The 12,068-nt window shown below is 32.9% G+C and overlaps 1 protein-coding gene across 4 annotated transcripts; it reads left to right on the top strand.

Moving 5' to 3' along the window:
* Positions 1–3,333: 3,333 nt before the first annotated feature.
* Positions 3,334–11,251, top strand: LOC119681312 (diacylglycerol kinase eta). Of its 4 annotated transcripts, XM_038094466.1 has the most exons (12): positions 3,334–4,181; positions 4,240–4,799; positions 4,856–5,780; positions 5,858–6,007; positions 6,066–6,539; positions 7,708–7,932; positions 8,005–8,286; positions 8,708–8,830; positions 9,301–9,502; positions 9,617–9,989; positions 10,055–10,877; positions 10,934–11,251. In XM_038094466.1, the coding sequence occupies exons 1-12, from the start codon at positions 3,381–3,383 to the stop codon at positions 11,240–11,242; spliced, it is 5,247 nt and encodes a 1,748-aa protein (XP_037950394.1). In that variant the 5' UTR covers positions 3,334–3,380; the 3' UTR covers positions 11,243–11,251. The 4 variants fall into 4 exon arrangements, with proteins under 4 accessions (XP_037950394.1, XP_037950393.1, XP_037950398.1 ...); XM_038094465.1 differs by having other exon boundaries at positions 7,708–8,286; XM_038094470.1 differs by lacking the exon at positions 8,708–8,830.
* Positions 11,252–12,068: the final 817 nt, after the last annotated feature.

Raw genomic sequence — 12,068 nt, forward strand, 5'->3', positions numbered from 1 at the left:
ACATGGACATGATTCTATAACTCCAATTATGTTAAAAAATCTGCCTTTCGTAGCAATCTCATTCATTACAAAGATTTTTAACGCCATAATAAAATTTGGACATATCCCGACGGAATGGAAAAAAGCGTTAATTATAATGGTTCAAAAGCACGGAAAGGATACAACACTAGCCGCATCATATAGACCTATAAGTTTGCTGCCTTCTCTGTCAAAATTATTTGAGAAAGTATTTTTTGCACTTATGCCTTTCCTCCAAGAAAGAGACTTGATCGCAAGCCATCAATTTGGATTTCGTCAAAAACATGGTACTATCGACCAAGTGAACAGAATAACTAACGAAATAAGAAGTGCTTTTAAAATCGAGAATATTGCTCTGGTGTCTTTTTAGATGTTGCACAAGCGTTCGACAAAGTATGGGATGAGGGCCTGATACACAAAATACGACAAGTACTCCCGCAAAACTCACACGCAGTACTTCAATCATACTTGATAGGCAGATCTTTTACTGTAAAGTACAATATGCACACAACTAATGACTTTCCAATAAGTGCAGGAGTTCCACAAGGTAGCGTTCTTGGTTCATTCTTGTACCTCATCTTTACTTCAGATATCCCTACAAATACCAATTTAGTAATATCAACATTTGCTGACCATACTGCTATTTTATGCCGACATAAGAATGCCGCAATCGCTTCCAGTCAACTGCAAAATCATTTGTACTCCATTGAAAGCTGGTTATCACTATGGCGAATTAAAGTCAATTAGCAAAAATGTCGTCATATAATATTTTCTCTTAACAGATCCTTATCACCAACTATCACTCTCAACGAAATAGTAGTTCCGCAAACAGAAACAGTGACGTACCTTGGTATTTACCTCGACAAACGCTTAACTTGGCGAAAGCATATTGAAACAAAAAGGACTCAAATGAAGCTCAAAGCTTCAAGCAAAGATCTTAAGAATGATAACTGGTGCACCCTGGTATATCAGAAATAAAAGCATACATTTCGATTTAAGAGTTCCGATGGTTAAAGTCGAATTCGAGGGAATAAGGCAGAAACATATTTCAAATCTTGAAAACCATGTGAATCCGCTGGCTAGACCTCGTGCTAATATGACTATTTCCTCTAGACTAAAACGGAGCGATAAACCCGCCATCCTACTTTCCTAATGATCATCCTGATTAATTCAACTTATACACCGTGATATCTGGTAAATAAGCCCTGGCTACTTATTCAGAGGCCCCTTAAAATAATTTACAAATCATTATATGTATCATTATAGTATGTTTATATAAAATAATTTTTAATGTAATGTTATTAGTCTTTAAGATTCTAAAACTTATTGTTAGGCTTTCATTTAAAGCGATTCAATAAAGATATATTGTTAAATAAAAAAAAAAATATATGTATTTAATGAATACTTTTAAATTAAATGAATTCTTTTTAATTTCTAAAAATTACTGGCAAAATTCAGAACAGTTCTATAATACTTCTTGCGCAATATCTGCTTGACAAAATAGTCATATATCTCTTATATTTTTTTAAACAAACTCTGGCCCTCTAGTTTAAAATATTGTTTGGAGAGCTCATTTTATATCCAGATTTTCAAATATTTTTTATTTTTTCATTATATTATTTTTTTATATTAAATTTTGGTTACTTTTGTAAACCAGAATACTCAAATTTATAAAAGTATGGTGTATGTCCCAAAACTCTCCAATCAAATTACAACTTCCACAATATATGGCAAAGAAAAATATAAAATTACATATAAGACGCATAACACGATGAAGACGCTGTTTTCGAACACCAAATCTAAAATAGATACTTTGAATAGACACAATGTGATTTATCAAATTAAATGTAAAGGTGATGGATCCAACATATGCAACCAAGTATATGTTGGCACAACAAAAAACAAGTTAAATACGCGTATAGCCGGACATAAACACAGTGTCAAATATAAAAATAATATTAACTCAAAAACGGCACTGGCATCACACTGCATTACATCAAAACATGAACCAGACCTTGATAACATAAAGGTGTTACACCAAGAAAATCATTCACAAAAACGCTTTTTCTTAGAGATGTTATACATCCTTCAAACTCCAAGTGGCACCAGACTAAATTTCAAAAGTGAACACCTGTGCTCAGGTGTATAAAAACACCTTCGACAAATCTGGAAGAAGATAAATATATTTTTCTTATATATATGTTATTTTTATGATTCTTATAGTCAAAGTATTCTATAGTTTCCAAATACATTTGTATGTTTCATGTTTCAATGTAAATGTAATTTATTATTGTTTCTATGTAATGTATACCTTAATATTAATTACAATGTATTTATATGTATAGTTCCCCGATGATGACCATAGATTATAGTCGAAATATTTAACAATAAAAATCTTATAAAACTAAATAATAAAATTTTTTTTTTTTTAAAAAAAAATATTATTCAATAACTGACCAATTAGCCCGTGAAATAATTATTTTTAAGAAAATTTCTTTTGGTCATGAAAACATTTAATTCATCTAATAATGAAAACTTTCTAAAAATTGTTTTATAAAAAGTTAAATTATAATACCAATGCGTTAAGAATAAAGAATTAATAAACCTTTAAAAAAGACCAAAGTGACTGAAATTAAATTTTATCCTAATTGCTAAAAATTTCATTAATTTGCTTTCATTACAAAGTAAATTTTAACGGCTTTAACTTTGCCCTTCTAATTATGAATTTGTTAAGCTTAATTGCTATTTACTTACTTTTTACTAAGTCAAATGCCACAAACTTCATACCACTGCTATCTGATTAAAATTGTATTCGCTTTATTCATTTAATGCTAACAGAAGTGAAGTTGAAATTAGGTTCAGAGTTTCATTGTTTCATTTACTCATTAAGAAGAATGAGTAAATTATAAAATTTACCTTCACATGTAATTCATCAAACATTGTCCTTCAAGACGACACGTGGCCAAATAAGCCACACCAAATCAAGTGGCTAAATAGCAGTCAAACATCTTTATTGTCACTTGTTAAAGTTCGCTGCCTGCTGAACATAGTTGATAAATTACACTGATGTCAAGGATTAGTTGACATAATCATAAGGACTTTTGCGAGGTTAATCACTACTAAAATTTATCACTTAAATAAGTTACATGTACCAAGGTATAACTTGCCAGGTGCTATAACCTTGGAAGAAACTTTTTTGCATAATATGAGAAATATTTTTCCAAAAAGCCTAACACTTAAATATTATTGAATTAAAGAAAACACAAAAATGCTTCCAAAACTTTTTTAATAATTTATATATTTCGTTGTAGGTTATTACACCCACTCGTTCTCTGGTATTGTGCGCAGAATCTCGACGCGAAATGGAAGACTGGCTAAGTTCGTTAAAATCAGCTTCAATACCTGCGCGAGCACGTGGCGACAGCTTTTATTTGGAACAGCACGATATACTCTCAAATCATCATCACTGGTATGCCACATCACATGCCAGACCCACCTATTGTAATGTGTGCCGTGATGCTCTGTCAGGTGTCACTTCACACGGCCTGTCCTGTGAAGTGTGCAAGTGTAAAGTACACAAACGATGCGCTGCCAAAGCAATTGCCAATTGCAAATGGACAACTTTAGCTACCGTAGGCAAAGACATTATAGAAGAACGTGATGGTAGCATTATAATGCCACATCAATGGATGGAAGGCAACCTACCAGTATCAGCAACTTGTGTTATTTGTAAAAAGACTTGTGGATCAGTGCTACGACTGCAAGATTGGCGCTGTTTATGGTGTCGCGCAACTGTGCACGTAGCCTGCAGACCACAAATGACAGATTCCTGTCCCATTGGGCCAGCAAAACTATCAGTTGTACCACCGACTAGTATACATTCAATCAGCAACGATGACGCATGGGATGTTGTCAGCCCAAAGGGTAATTTTTCACCACTGCTGGTTTTTGTTAACTCCAAATCAGGCGACAATCAAGGTGTAAAGTTTTTACGCCGATTCAAACAGTTGCTCAATCCAGCGCAGGTTTTTGATTTGATATCAACTGGACCCAGTTTAGGTTTGCGCCTATTTCGCCATTTCGAAATGTTTCGAATATTGGTGTGCTCTGGTGATGGTTCGGTCGGTTGGGTTTTAAGCGAAATTGATCGCTTTAGTATGCATGTAAGTAAATGCAGTTTTTATAATTTAACATAACCATAAAATGATTTTTTTTTTTAAGAAACAATGTCAAGTTGCTGTACTTCCACTTGGTACTGGTAACGATTTGGCACGTGTTCTTGGTTGGGGCTCCTCATGTGATGATGATGCCCACTTGCCACAAATATTAGAACGTTATGAATCAGCGAGCACTAAAATGTTAGATCGTTGGAGTATAATGGTTTTCGAAAAAGCTATAGCAGTGCAGCCAAAAACTCCAAAAATGTCACTTTCTAGTGCACAAGAGGCACTGCTAACCGGAATGGTTACTTCTGCCAATCAAAATTTACGATCTATTGTTGAAACAGATGATATTCAAACTTTAATTACATCCACTAAAACGCTATGTGAAACAATTGATGAACTAATGTCACAAATCTGTGAGAATCGCAAAGATGACGAGCAATTAATAATGAAATGTGATATTTTAAGACAAAAGCTACATATGTTATTAGATGCTTTGAAGGAGGAAGAAACTGGTGTACACACTGGTGATGACTTACTCTCGACAATCAGCAGCATAATTGCTAGAAGTGCGCCCGAAACACTGACACCTTCACCCACTACCACTCCTACTTTACTGTAAGCTTCTTATATATCAATATACTTGTATATTTAATTTTAACTTTATTTTACAGAAATCCCAACATATCAATTGAAAAGAATGAAAAAGATCAACTGAATACAAAAGAACGTCGGAATAGTCGTTCATTACGTTCTAATGAGAAGGATGCATTACAGTGTCGCGCAAATAGCGTTAAACGCGCTATATACAACGTAGTAGAGCATTCAGAGCCCGGACGACCAAAGCGTTATCAACGTAAACTCTCTATAACACCATTTGAAGCGCTCAAAATACCCACCACCACTTCAAATGACTCAACACCTTGTACTTCACCACTACCAATTATACCACCTATTAACATAATATCTCCAACCATGGAGACTTCACGGCTGACATGTATATCACCCCTGCCGGACACCAGACGTGATTCTGTGGATGAAAATTTTTTCAATACAATCAGTTTACCAGTACCACGTCAATTCGCTGACAGCAGACGTAGTTCTGGTGTACCAGAAGTGATACAAGAAATTGAAGAGTGCGGCAATGGTGGAGTTGAAACTGTAGGTTATCGTGTTGGTCGTTTGTCCTTAAGTGGCGGTGCCAACATTGATGACGACGGTAATCGTTTGTCGCCCACTAGTGAGACTATAATCAACGAACGCAAAATTGATTTTCTCAGTGTACCTATTATTACGAGTGACCACATAGTGGATCCATTGTCCGACTTCAGACCAATTGAAGTATTTGAGCGTAACTATTATATGAGTCGAGAATTGGATAAAGAGAAGAAATTGGCTGACAATGCTACAGCTACAACTGAGGATGATTCAGCTGACGTGGGTACTGATAGTATTGCAGAGAAGCAATGCACTGAGGAGAAACCTGAAAAATTAGTGCACACTTGTCAACTACAGGTACCCAACATAGTTGTTTATCCCAAAGCCCCAAATGTTTACACAAGTGAAACCATTACAATCGTTGACACAGATATGCTAACTGTACGTCTGTTTAGTGTGCATTGACTAAACGGTACAAAGAGCTTAACATATTTTTTCCGTTTTTTATTTACTTTTAGGAACAGTCATCTTCTGACGATATGCAAGGTGAAGCAAGTGATGTGTTATCTGCCATAAGTAATGAAGAGTGTAGTGTAGCTTCAGAGATATTCGATAAAAATACTGAAGTAGAGCATCAACATGCACTACAAATCACTGACATTATACATGTAAGTCAAGTATTTGTTAAAAAAAATTTAATTTTTTTAATGTTTGTTATCTTTAAAGGGTGTCGATAGCAATACCTTTACACACATCGATTCGCCAGAAACAAGCGATGAAACGGAAGCTATGCCTGGAGAAAGTCTTATGGATGATATTAGTTCAGTTCTTGGACATGATATTACATATGCTTTACAGGATAATACAATTACTGATGATACTACTACACTTTGCTCTGAGACTCATGCACCTTCCGAAGCTAAGCAACAGCAACAGCAACAAAAAGCATTACAACAGCAACAGTTGCAATTACGAAGAAAATCGCTTTCGATGTCGCATCGTAGAAGAAATTCTTCTCCACCGCATATGCCGAGGCTTGATCGTATGGATAGCGATGAAAATCCACAGCAATTCGGTTTTGAGAACATTGTTTTCGAAATTGATAACCGTTGTGATGATCAGAAAATGCGTGAGCCTCCGAGATACTGTAGTTTGGCACAATTCGTGGAGGGTAATGATATAGCGCGACAAAGCTTCAAGGTAAGTTGTTATTGTACTTCCTAGCATTTACTGTACATAAATAGTTAATATAAAATGTGTGTTCCACTAGCTTTCAAAACAAGTTGCATTAAATTATACTATGTGATAATAGCTTAAATCCATTGCATGATCCTACCAAACAATATCATATCAATATCATATAAAATCTTCGTTTTTGTACTTTTGTTTTGTTATATTTTTTGTTTTGTTCACTTAAGCATTGCATTATTTTTGTAATTAACTTATCAAATCATTAAATCGTTGTAATAAAAAAGTTCTTAAGAAGCTTTCTATGAAGAATAAAAACTCAATATGAATTTTATGTTATTATTTTATCCTGCCATTGTACATTTTAACAACATTTTCAAAGAGAAGTAAAACACATCCAAATTTTATAAATCTTTTATAATTAATTATTTTTGCCGATAGCCACACTTCTTAAGACGGCAAAGAAAGTATTTTTTTTAAATTAAAAGGAGTCGAAAAGAAAAGATTTTCAGTGGTCTTTTAATTTTTTTCCCCTCTGACAGGTTTGTTGAAAAAATAATATTTCTACGTAAAATTAAAACGGCTTAGAATAATATTCATAAAATTATAATGAGAATAGTAATGTGTCGTATTGCAACTAATTTTGAGTAGCATAATGATCTGTTTACTGTTTTAGACTTTATTTTAAAGAACTCCACCCTTCTTTATGCATCTCAATGATCTTAAAGATGCTTTATAAAACAAATAAACAAATTTTGCTTCTATATACTTATGAAGATCTATATACTTATAGATCTTCTATATAGTTATGAAAAAACATATTAATTTATAAAATTATATTGTGTTCAGTAATTTTAGAACATTTCCAGTGTATATTATAAGCTAATTTAATATACCTAAGAAAATTTGTTGAGCTATTGGATAAATGTATTCAATAATTATTTATATACCATTTGCCATTTTATAACCTAAATGTGTCCCTTACTGTTTTGAATCTCATTACTTAATGTTTTTGGTTTCACCCACTTTATCTTAAGATAATAATTATTACTTTATTTTCAATACTGCATAATTTTCTATTGCTCTCCCCTTTTAATTTAAATATTTTATTTAAATCAAATATATACATTAATTTTGTTTATAATTATTTGCTTCTGCTTTCCCCAAATATATTATTTAGCGCCCAAAAAAACGCACATCCCTAAAACAGTTGAAGACACAACAGCATACTTCAATTGATACTATTACCTCGACGACAACTATAACCACCATTACGAGTACAAGCGGACAACAATCGGAAGATGAACACTCGACAAATACGGCTATACGGATCGATGTGGATGGAGCAAAACCTGAATCAGCATTGGCATCAAACTCACCAAAGAAATCTGGACACGGACAAGAAGTAAAGCGCATAACTTTTGATGAGTCCTGTAAAAAAGAATCCTTTGATGATGTAAATCCAAACTATCCACAGATAAGTGTTGTTGTACGACCACCAACACCATTACGAGGAGATGCCATAAAGCCAGTCAATTCAGCAGCTACGGCCAGTTTACTGTCGGCTCGTCTTATGCCAGAAATCAGGCGTCATTCAAGTCATGCCACCAGCTTAACAGTGCGTGAATATGACAAAGATAAAGACCGTCGACATTCAGGTTTCAATCCTAATTTGTTGAGCCTTGATCCAGAGCATGCACGTTTTCTAAGCAGTTCACCAGCCGCTAGCCGTAGAATCAGTTGTGGCAGTTTATTTAAGGTAAGCTAGCAAAATAGTTGGCCACGCGTACATTAGTATACTACACGTCCACATAAGCGGAGATGCAGGCAGAGTTACTCTTAAGCGGATTATAACAACACAGTCTTACATACAATAAAATTTTAATTTCTAATTTTTTTCAATTTATATAAATTTATTTAAATTTAATTAAATTAATATTTTAAAAATAATTATATATATATATAACATATGAATAAATTTAGCACCAAAAATTGGTATGTATTTCAAAATTATATATTGTAATTATTATTATAATTGATATAAGAGTTTACATGCTTTAAATACTTTCTTTTTTCTATATAAGATTTTTCGCATTTATAAGTTTTCAATTACGCACCTACACATAAATCTCAACACAAACATAGATACTTGCACATAATATATAAATTAAACTTTATAGAAGAAAAAATCGAAGGGTCTTTCGGAACGCGCTTACGGATTGTTGGGTTTGCGTTTCTTTGTGGTCATGGAGCCGGACATACGTTTGGCTACATTGGCCATGATTAGACCACTAATACCGTTGGTAAGAAATTAAAACTAACAACAAAGATGTCGTGCTGTCGTAAAATATATACTACCAATTTGATGGCCCTAATATTTCCAAAGTAATTTCTAGTACTTGTGCTCCATTAAACTTGTAAAAACAAACCACTTTCATATTATTAGTTTGTCTAAGAACTAACCCAACTAAAATATTGTACAAATAATCTAACTTACAATGGAACTCGTAAACCTGAAGCCACTCTGCTACAACTATAAACTACTCGTATACTTAGTTATTGTAGTGCCTATTAGTATTATTTCTATTTTTCTGTGCGCTTCCCTTGCCTAAACTATATTTTTCAAAGCGTTATGTTATTGTAAAAAATGCTTTTCACACTCTATAGTAAATAACAAATGTTTTCCTCTACTGTACTTAGCTAAAAGTTTCTTTTTTATATATATAATATTTAATTTCTGAAAACAATTGATTGCTTAACTCTTTAATTACAGCCTAATGAAGCGTTGCCTAATCTACAAAGCTTTAAGGGTTCTAGAACAAGTCTTTTTATGGGCTCGACATTATTTGGCTTTGATCATTTCGGCGGTGGAGAAAAAGACGATAAAAATAAGGATAAAGAAAAAACCCCAACCGAAGAAACAAACAAAAAATTACCGATTATAAATCCACTAGTACGCTTACCAAATTGGCCAAGTAAGTCTTAAATTATTTATTACAAAATATAGGTATAATATGTTATAATATATTGAATTGAGTTTTAATATTACCATTATATTACTATCAATTAAATTTTTATACTTACTATAGATCTTACAAATGGAACTGGATTTATATCGAAATGTTTATTGGCAAATGCAGATACTCTTTGTGCCGCTGTTAGTCCACTTATGGATCCTGATGAAACCCTACTCGCTGGATATCACGAAAAGTGTGTTATGAATAATTATTTTGGCATTGGTATTGATGCAAAGATATCACTCGATTTTCATAACAAGCGTGAAGAACATCCAGAAAAGTGTCGATCTCGTGCCAAGAACTACATGTGGTATGGCGTCTTAGGTTCTAAGCAATTATTGCAAAAGACCTGTAAGAACTTAGAGCAACGTGTGCAATTGGAATGCGACGGTCAACGTATACCATTGCCCTCTTTGCAGGGCATTGTTATACTTAACATACCAAGGTTTGTTTTTCTACTTCAACACTTTCAATAGATTTTTAAAATTTGTTTTGTAACTTTTTACTTAGTTTTATGGGTGGCACTAATTTCTGGGGTACCTCCAAAAAAGATGATATATTTTTATCACCCAGTTTTGATGATCGCATATTGGAAGTAGTCGCTGTATTTGGGTCTGTACAAATGGCTGCATCCCGTTTAATCAATTTGCAACATCATCGCATTGCACAATGTCAGAGTGTACAAATCAATATACTCGGTGAAGAAGAAATACCCATACAAGTAGATGGTGAAGCTTGGTTACAGCCGCCTGGTATGATACGTATTTTACACAAAAATCGTGTGCAAATGTTATGTCGTAATCGCCATTTGGAAGTATCACTGAAGACTTGGCAGGAGAAACAACGACAACATAGTATTTCTATACAGCGTGAACAATCTTCTACTGCTTCGGAACATGCAATTTCCACCGATGAAGTTATATCGGAACGTGAATGTTATGTATTGCTCAATTTTATAGAAGCCGTCAGTTCGCTAGTGAAATGGGTGAAATTCTTAATAATTTCACATCCATCATTGCAACATGATTTGTATGCAGTTGCCTGTAGAGCTTCCGAGGCTTTGGAATCAATACACCCAAATGGTAAACTATTAGAGGGTCCTACTTTGAGAACAAAGCTTGTGGAAGTTATTGACTCTTCGAGGCAACTCTACGATGATGCTTGCACTTTGTTACGAGATCGTGGGCATAGTTTAATATTGCGTGAAGATCTCGAGACAAAGTTAAGTGCTGCACTAGCAAATATGGAAATGGAGTTAAAAAAATGTTCAGTGCAAAAATGTATTGACGGCAAGATACGAGCTTACTTCAATGTTTTAGCACCAAATGAAGAGGTAAAAAATTTAATTTTTTTTTAAATTTATTTAAAAAATATTGAAATTTCCCTTAGGGTGATGGCCGACGCAAGTCTCGTCCATTTTGGGTGCGCCTGCGTTCTGGTTCCACCGCAGGTCAGCAGCAATTCAAACCACCGCTCACCAATACACGTGAAGCTGTCAGCAATTGGAGTGTTAATGAAGTCGTCACTTGGCTGGAGACAATGCAGCTATCTGAATACGTAGACAGTTTTCTTAAAAATGACATACGTGGTAAAGAACTTTTAACTTTGGGTCGTAGAGACTTAAAAGATCTGGGCGTCATTAAGGTAGGACATGTTAAACGCATATTACAAGCTATTAAAGATTTAGGCGAGAATTAAGTGTAAAAAAAAAATTAACAATTAACAAGTGTTTTATTAAATTATTACTTATAATTTAATTGAAAAAATGCATAAAACAATCATAATTAAGGTTAATTAAGCAGAATTCAAAAGCTGTACTAAAGAAAGCTATATCAGTTAAGAAAGAATGTAATGGGACGGTTTTTTTATAGTTTTAGACGTAGGTTAGTGTGCTAATGAAAAGTAACTAAGAATAACGAAAATAATTTCAATTTATTACGACAATTTTTTAAACTAAGTTTCTTTTTTTGTTGAAGACCTAATTTTGTAGTTAAACAATTAAAGACAAACTTAAATAATAAAATCTTAATTAGGATTTAAGAAAAAATCTTAAAGATTAGAAATCCAAGTGAATATTTTATGTTTTATTAATGAAACAATGTCATTCAAAACGAATTTAAATGTAGTAAAAAACTTACAAAAGCACATACAGCATTGAAATATTAAAATAAAAAAAAATATTTTTTAAATATTTCTACACAATTTTATAAAAAAGAATTCATTAAATTACTTCTTAAACTTTTTCCTACGCTTATTTAAAAACTAAAGACGAAAATTTTAATTATATAAAACCAAAATAAAATATATTCCAACAAAAAAATTCTAAATTTATAAGCAATTTAATTTTAAATTTATTAAAAAAATCTCTTACTATATATGTATATGTATACTATGGTATATTATGTATACACATAAAAAAATATTTATTTACTAAAACTAAACTCGAAGTCGATCAACATTTTTTGGCAATTTATAAATACTTAAATACACTTGAAAGAAAATAAAATATTACTAAATATTATCA

The sequence above is a fragment of the Teleopsis dalmanni genome, chromosome 2, assembly GCF_002237135.1.
Source record: "Teleopsis dalmanni isolate 2A chromosome 2, ASM223713v2, whole genome shotgun sequence".
In the NCBI taxonomy this organism is placed as follows: domain Eukaryota; kingdom Metazoa; phylum Arthropoda; class Insecta; order Diptera; family Diopsidae; genus Teleopsis; species Teleopsis dalmanni.

Bases quoted from the DNA above. Each gene is read 5' to 3' on its own strand.
- LOC119681312 (XM_038094465.1), top strand. From the start codon at position 3,381: ATGGAAGACTGGCTAAGTTCGTTAAAATCAGCTTCAATACCTGCGCGA. The intron at 6,008-6,065 runs GTAAGTCAAGTA...TTATCTTTAAAG, and splicing joins AAATCACTGACATTATACAT to GGTGTCGATAGCAATACCTT. The intron at 8,287-8,707 runs GTAAGCTAGCAA...TAAACTTTATAG, and splicing joins GTTGTGGCAGTTTATTTAAG to AAGAAAAAATCGAAGGGTCT.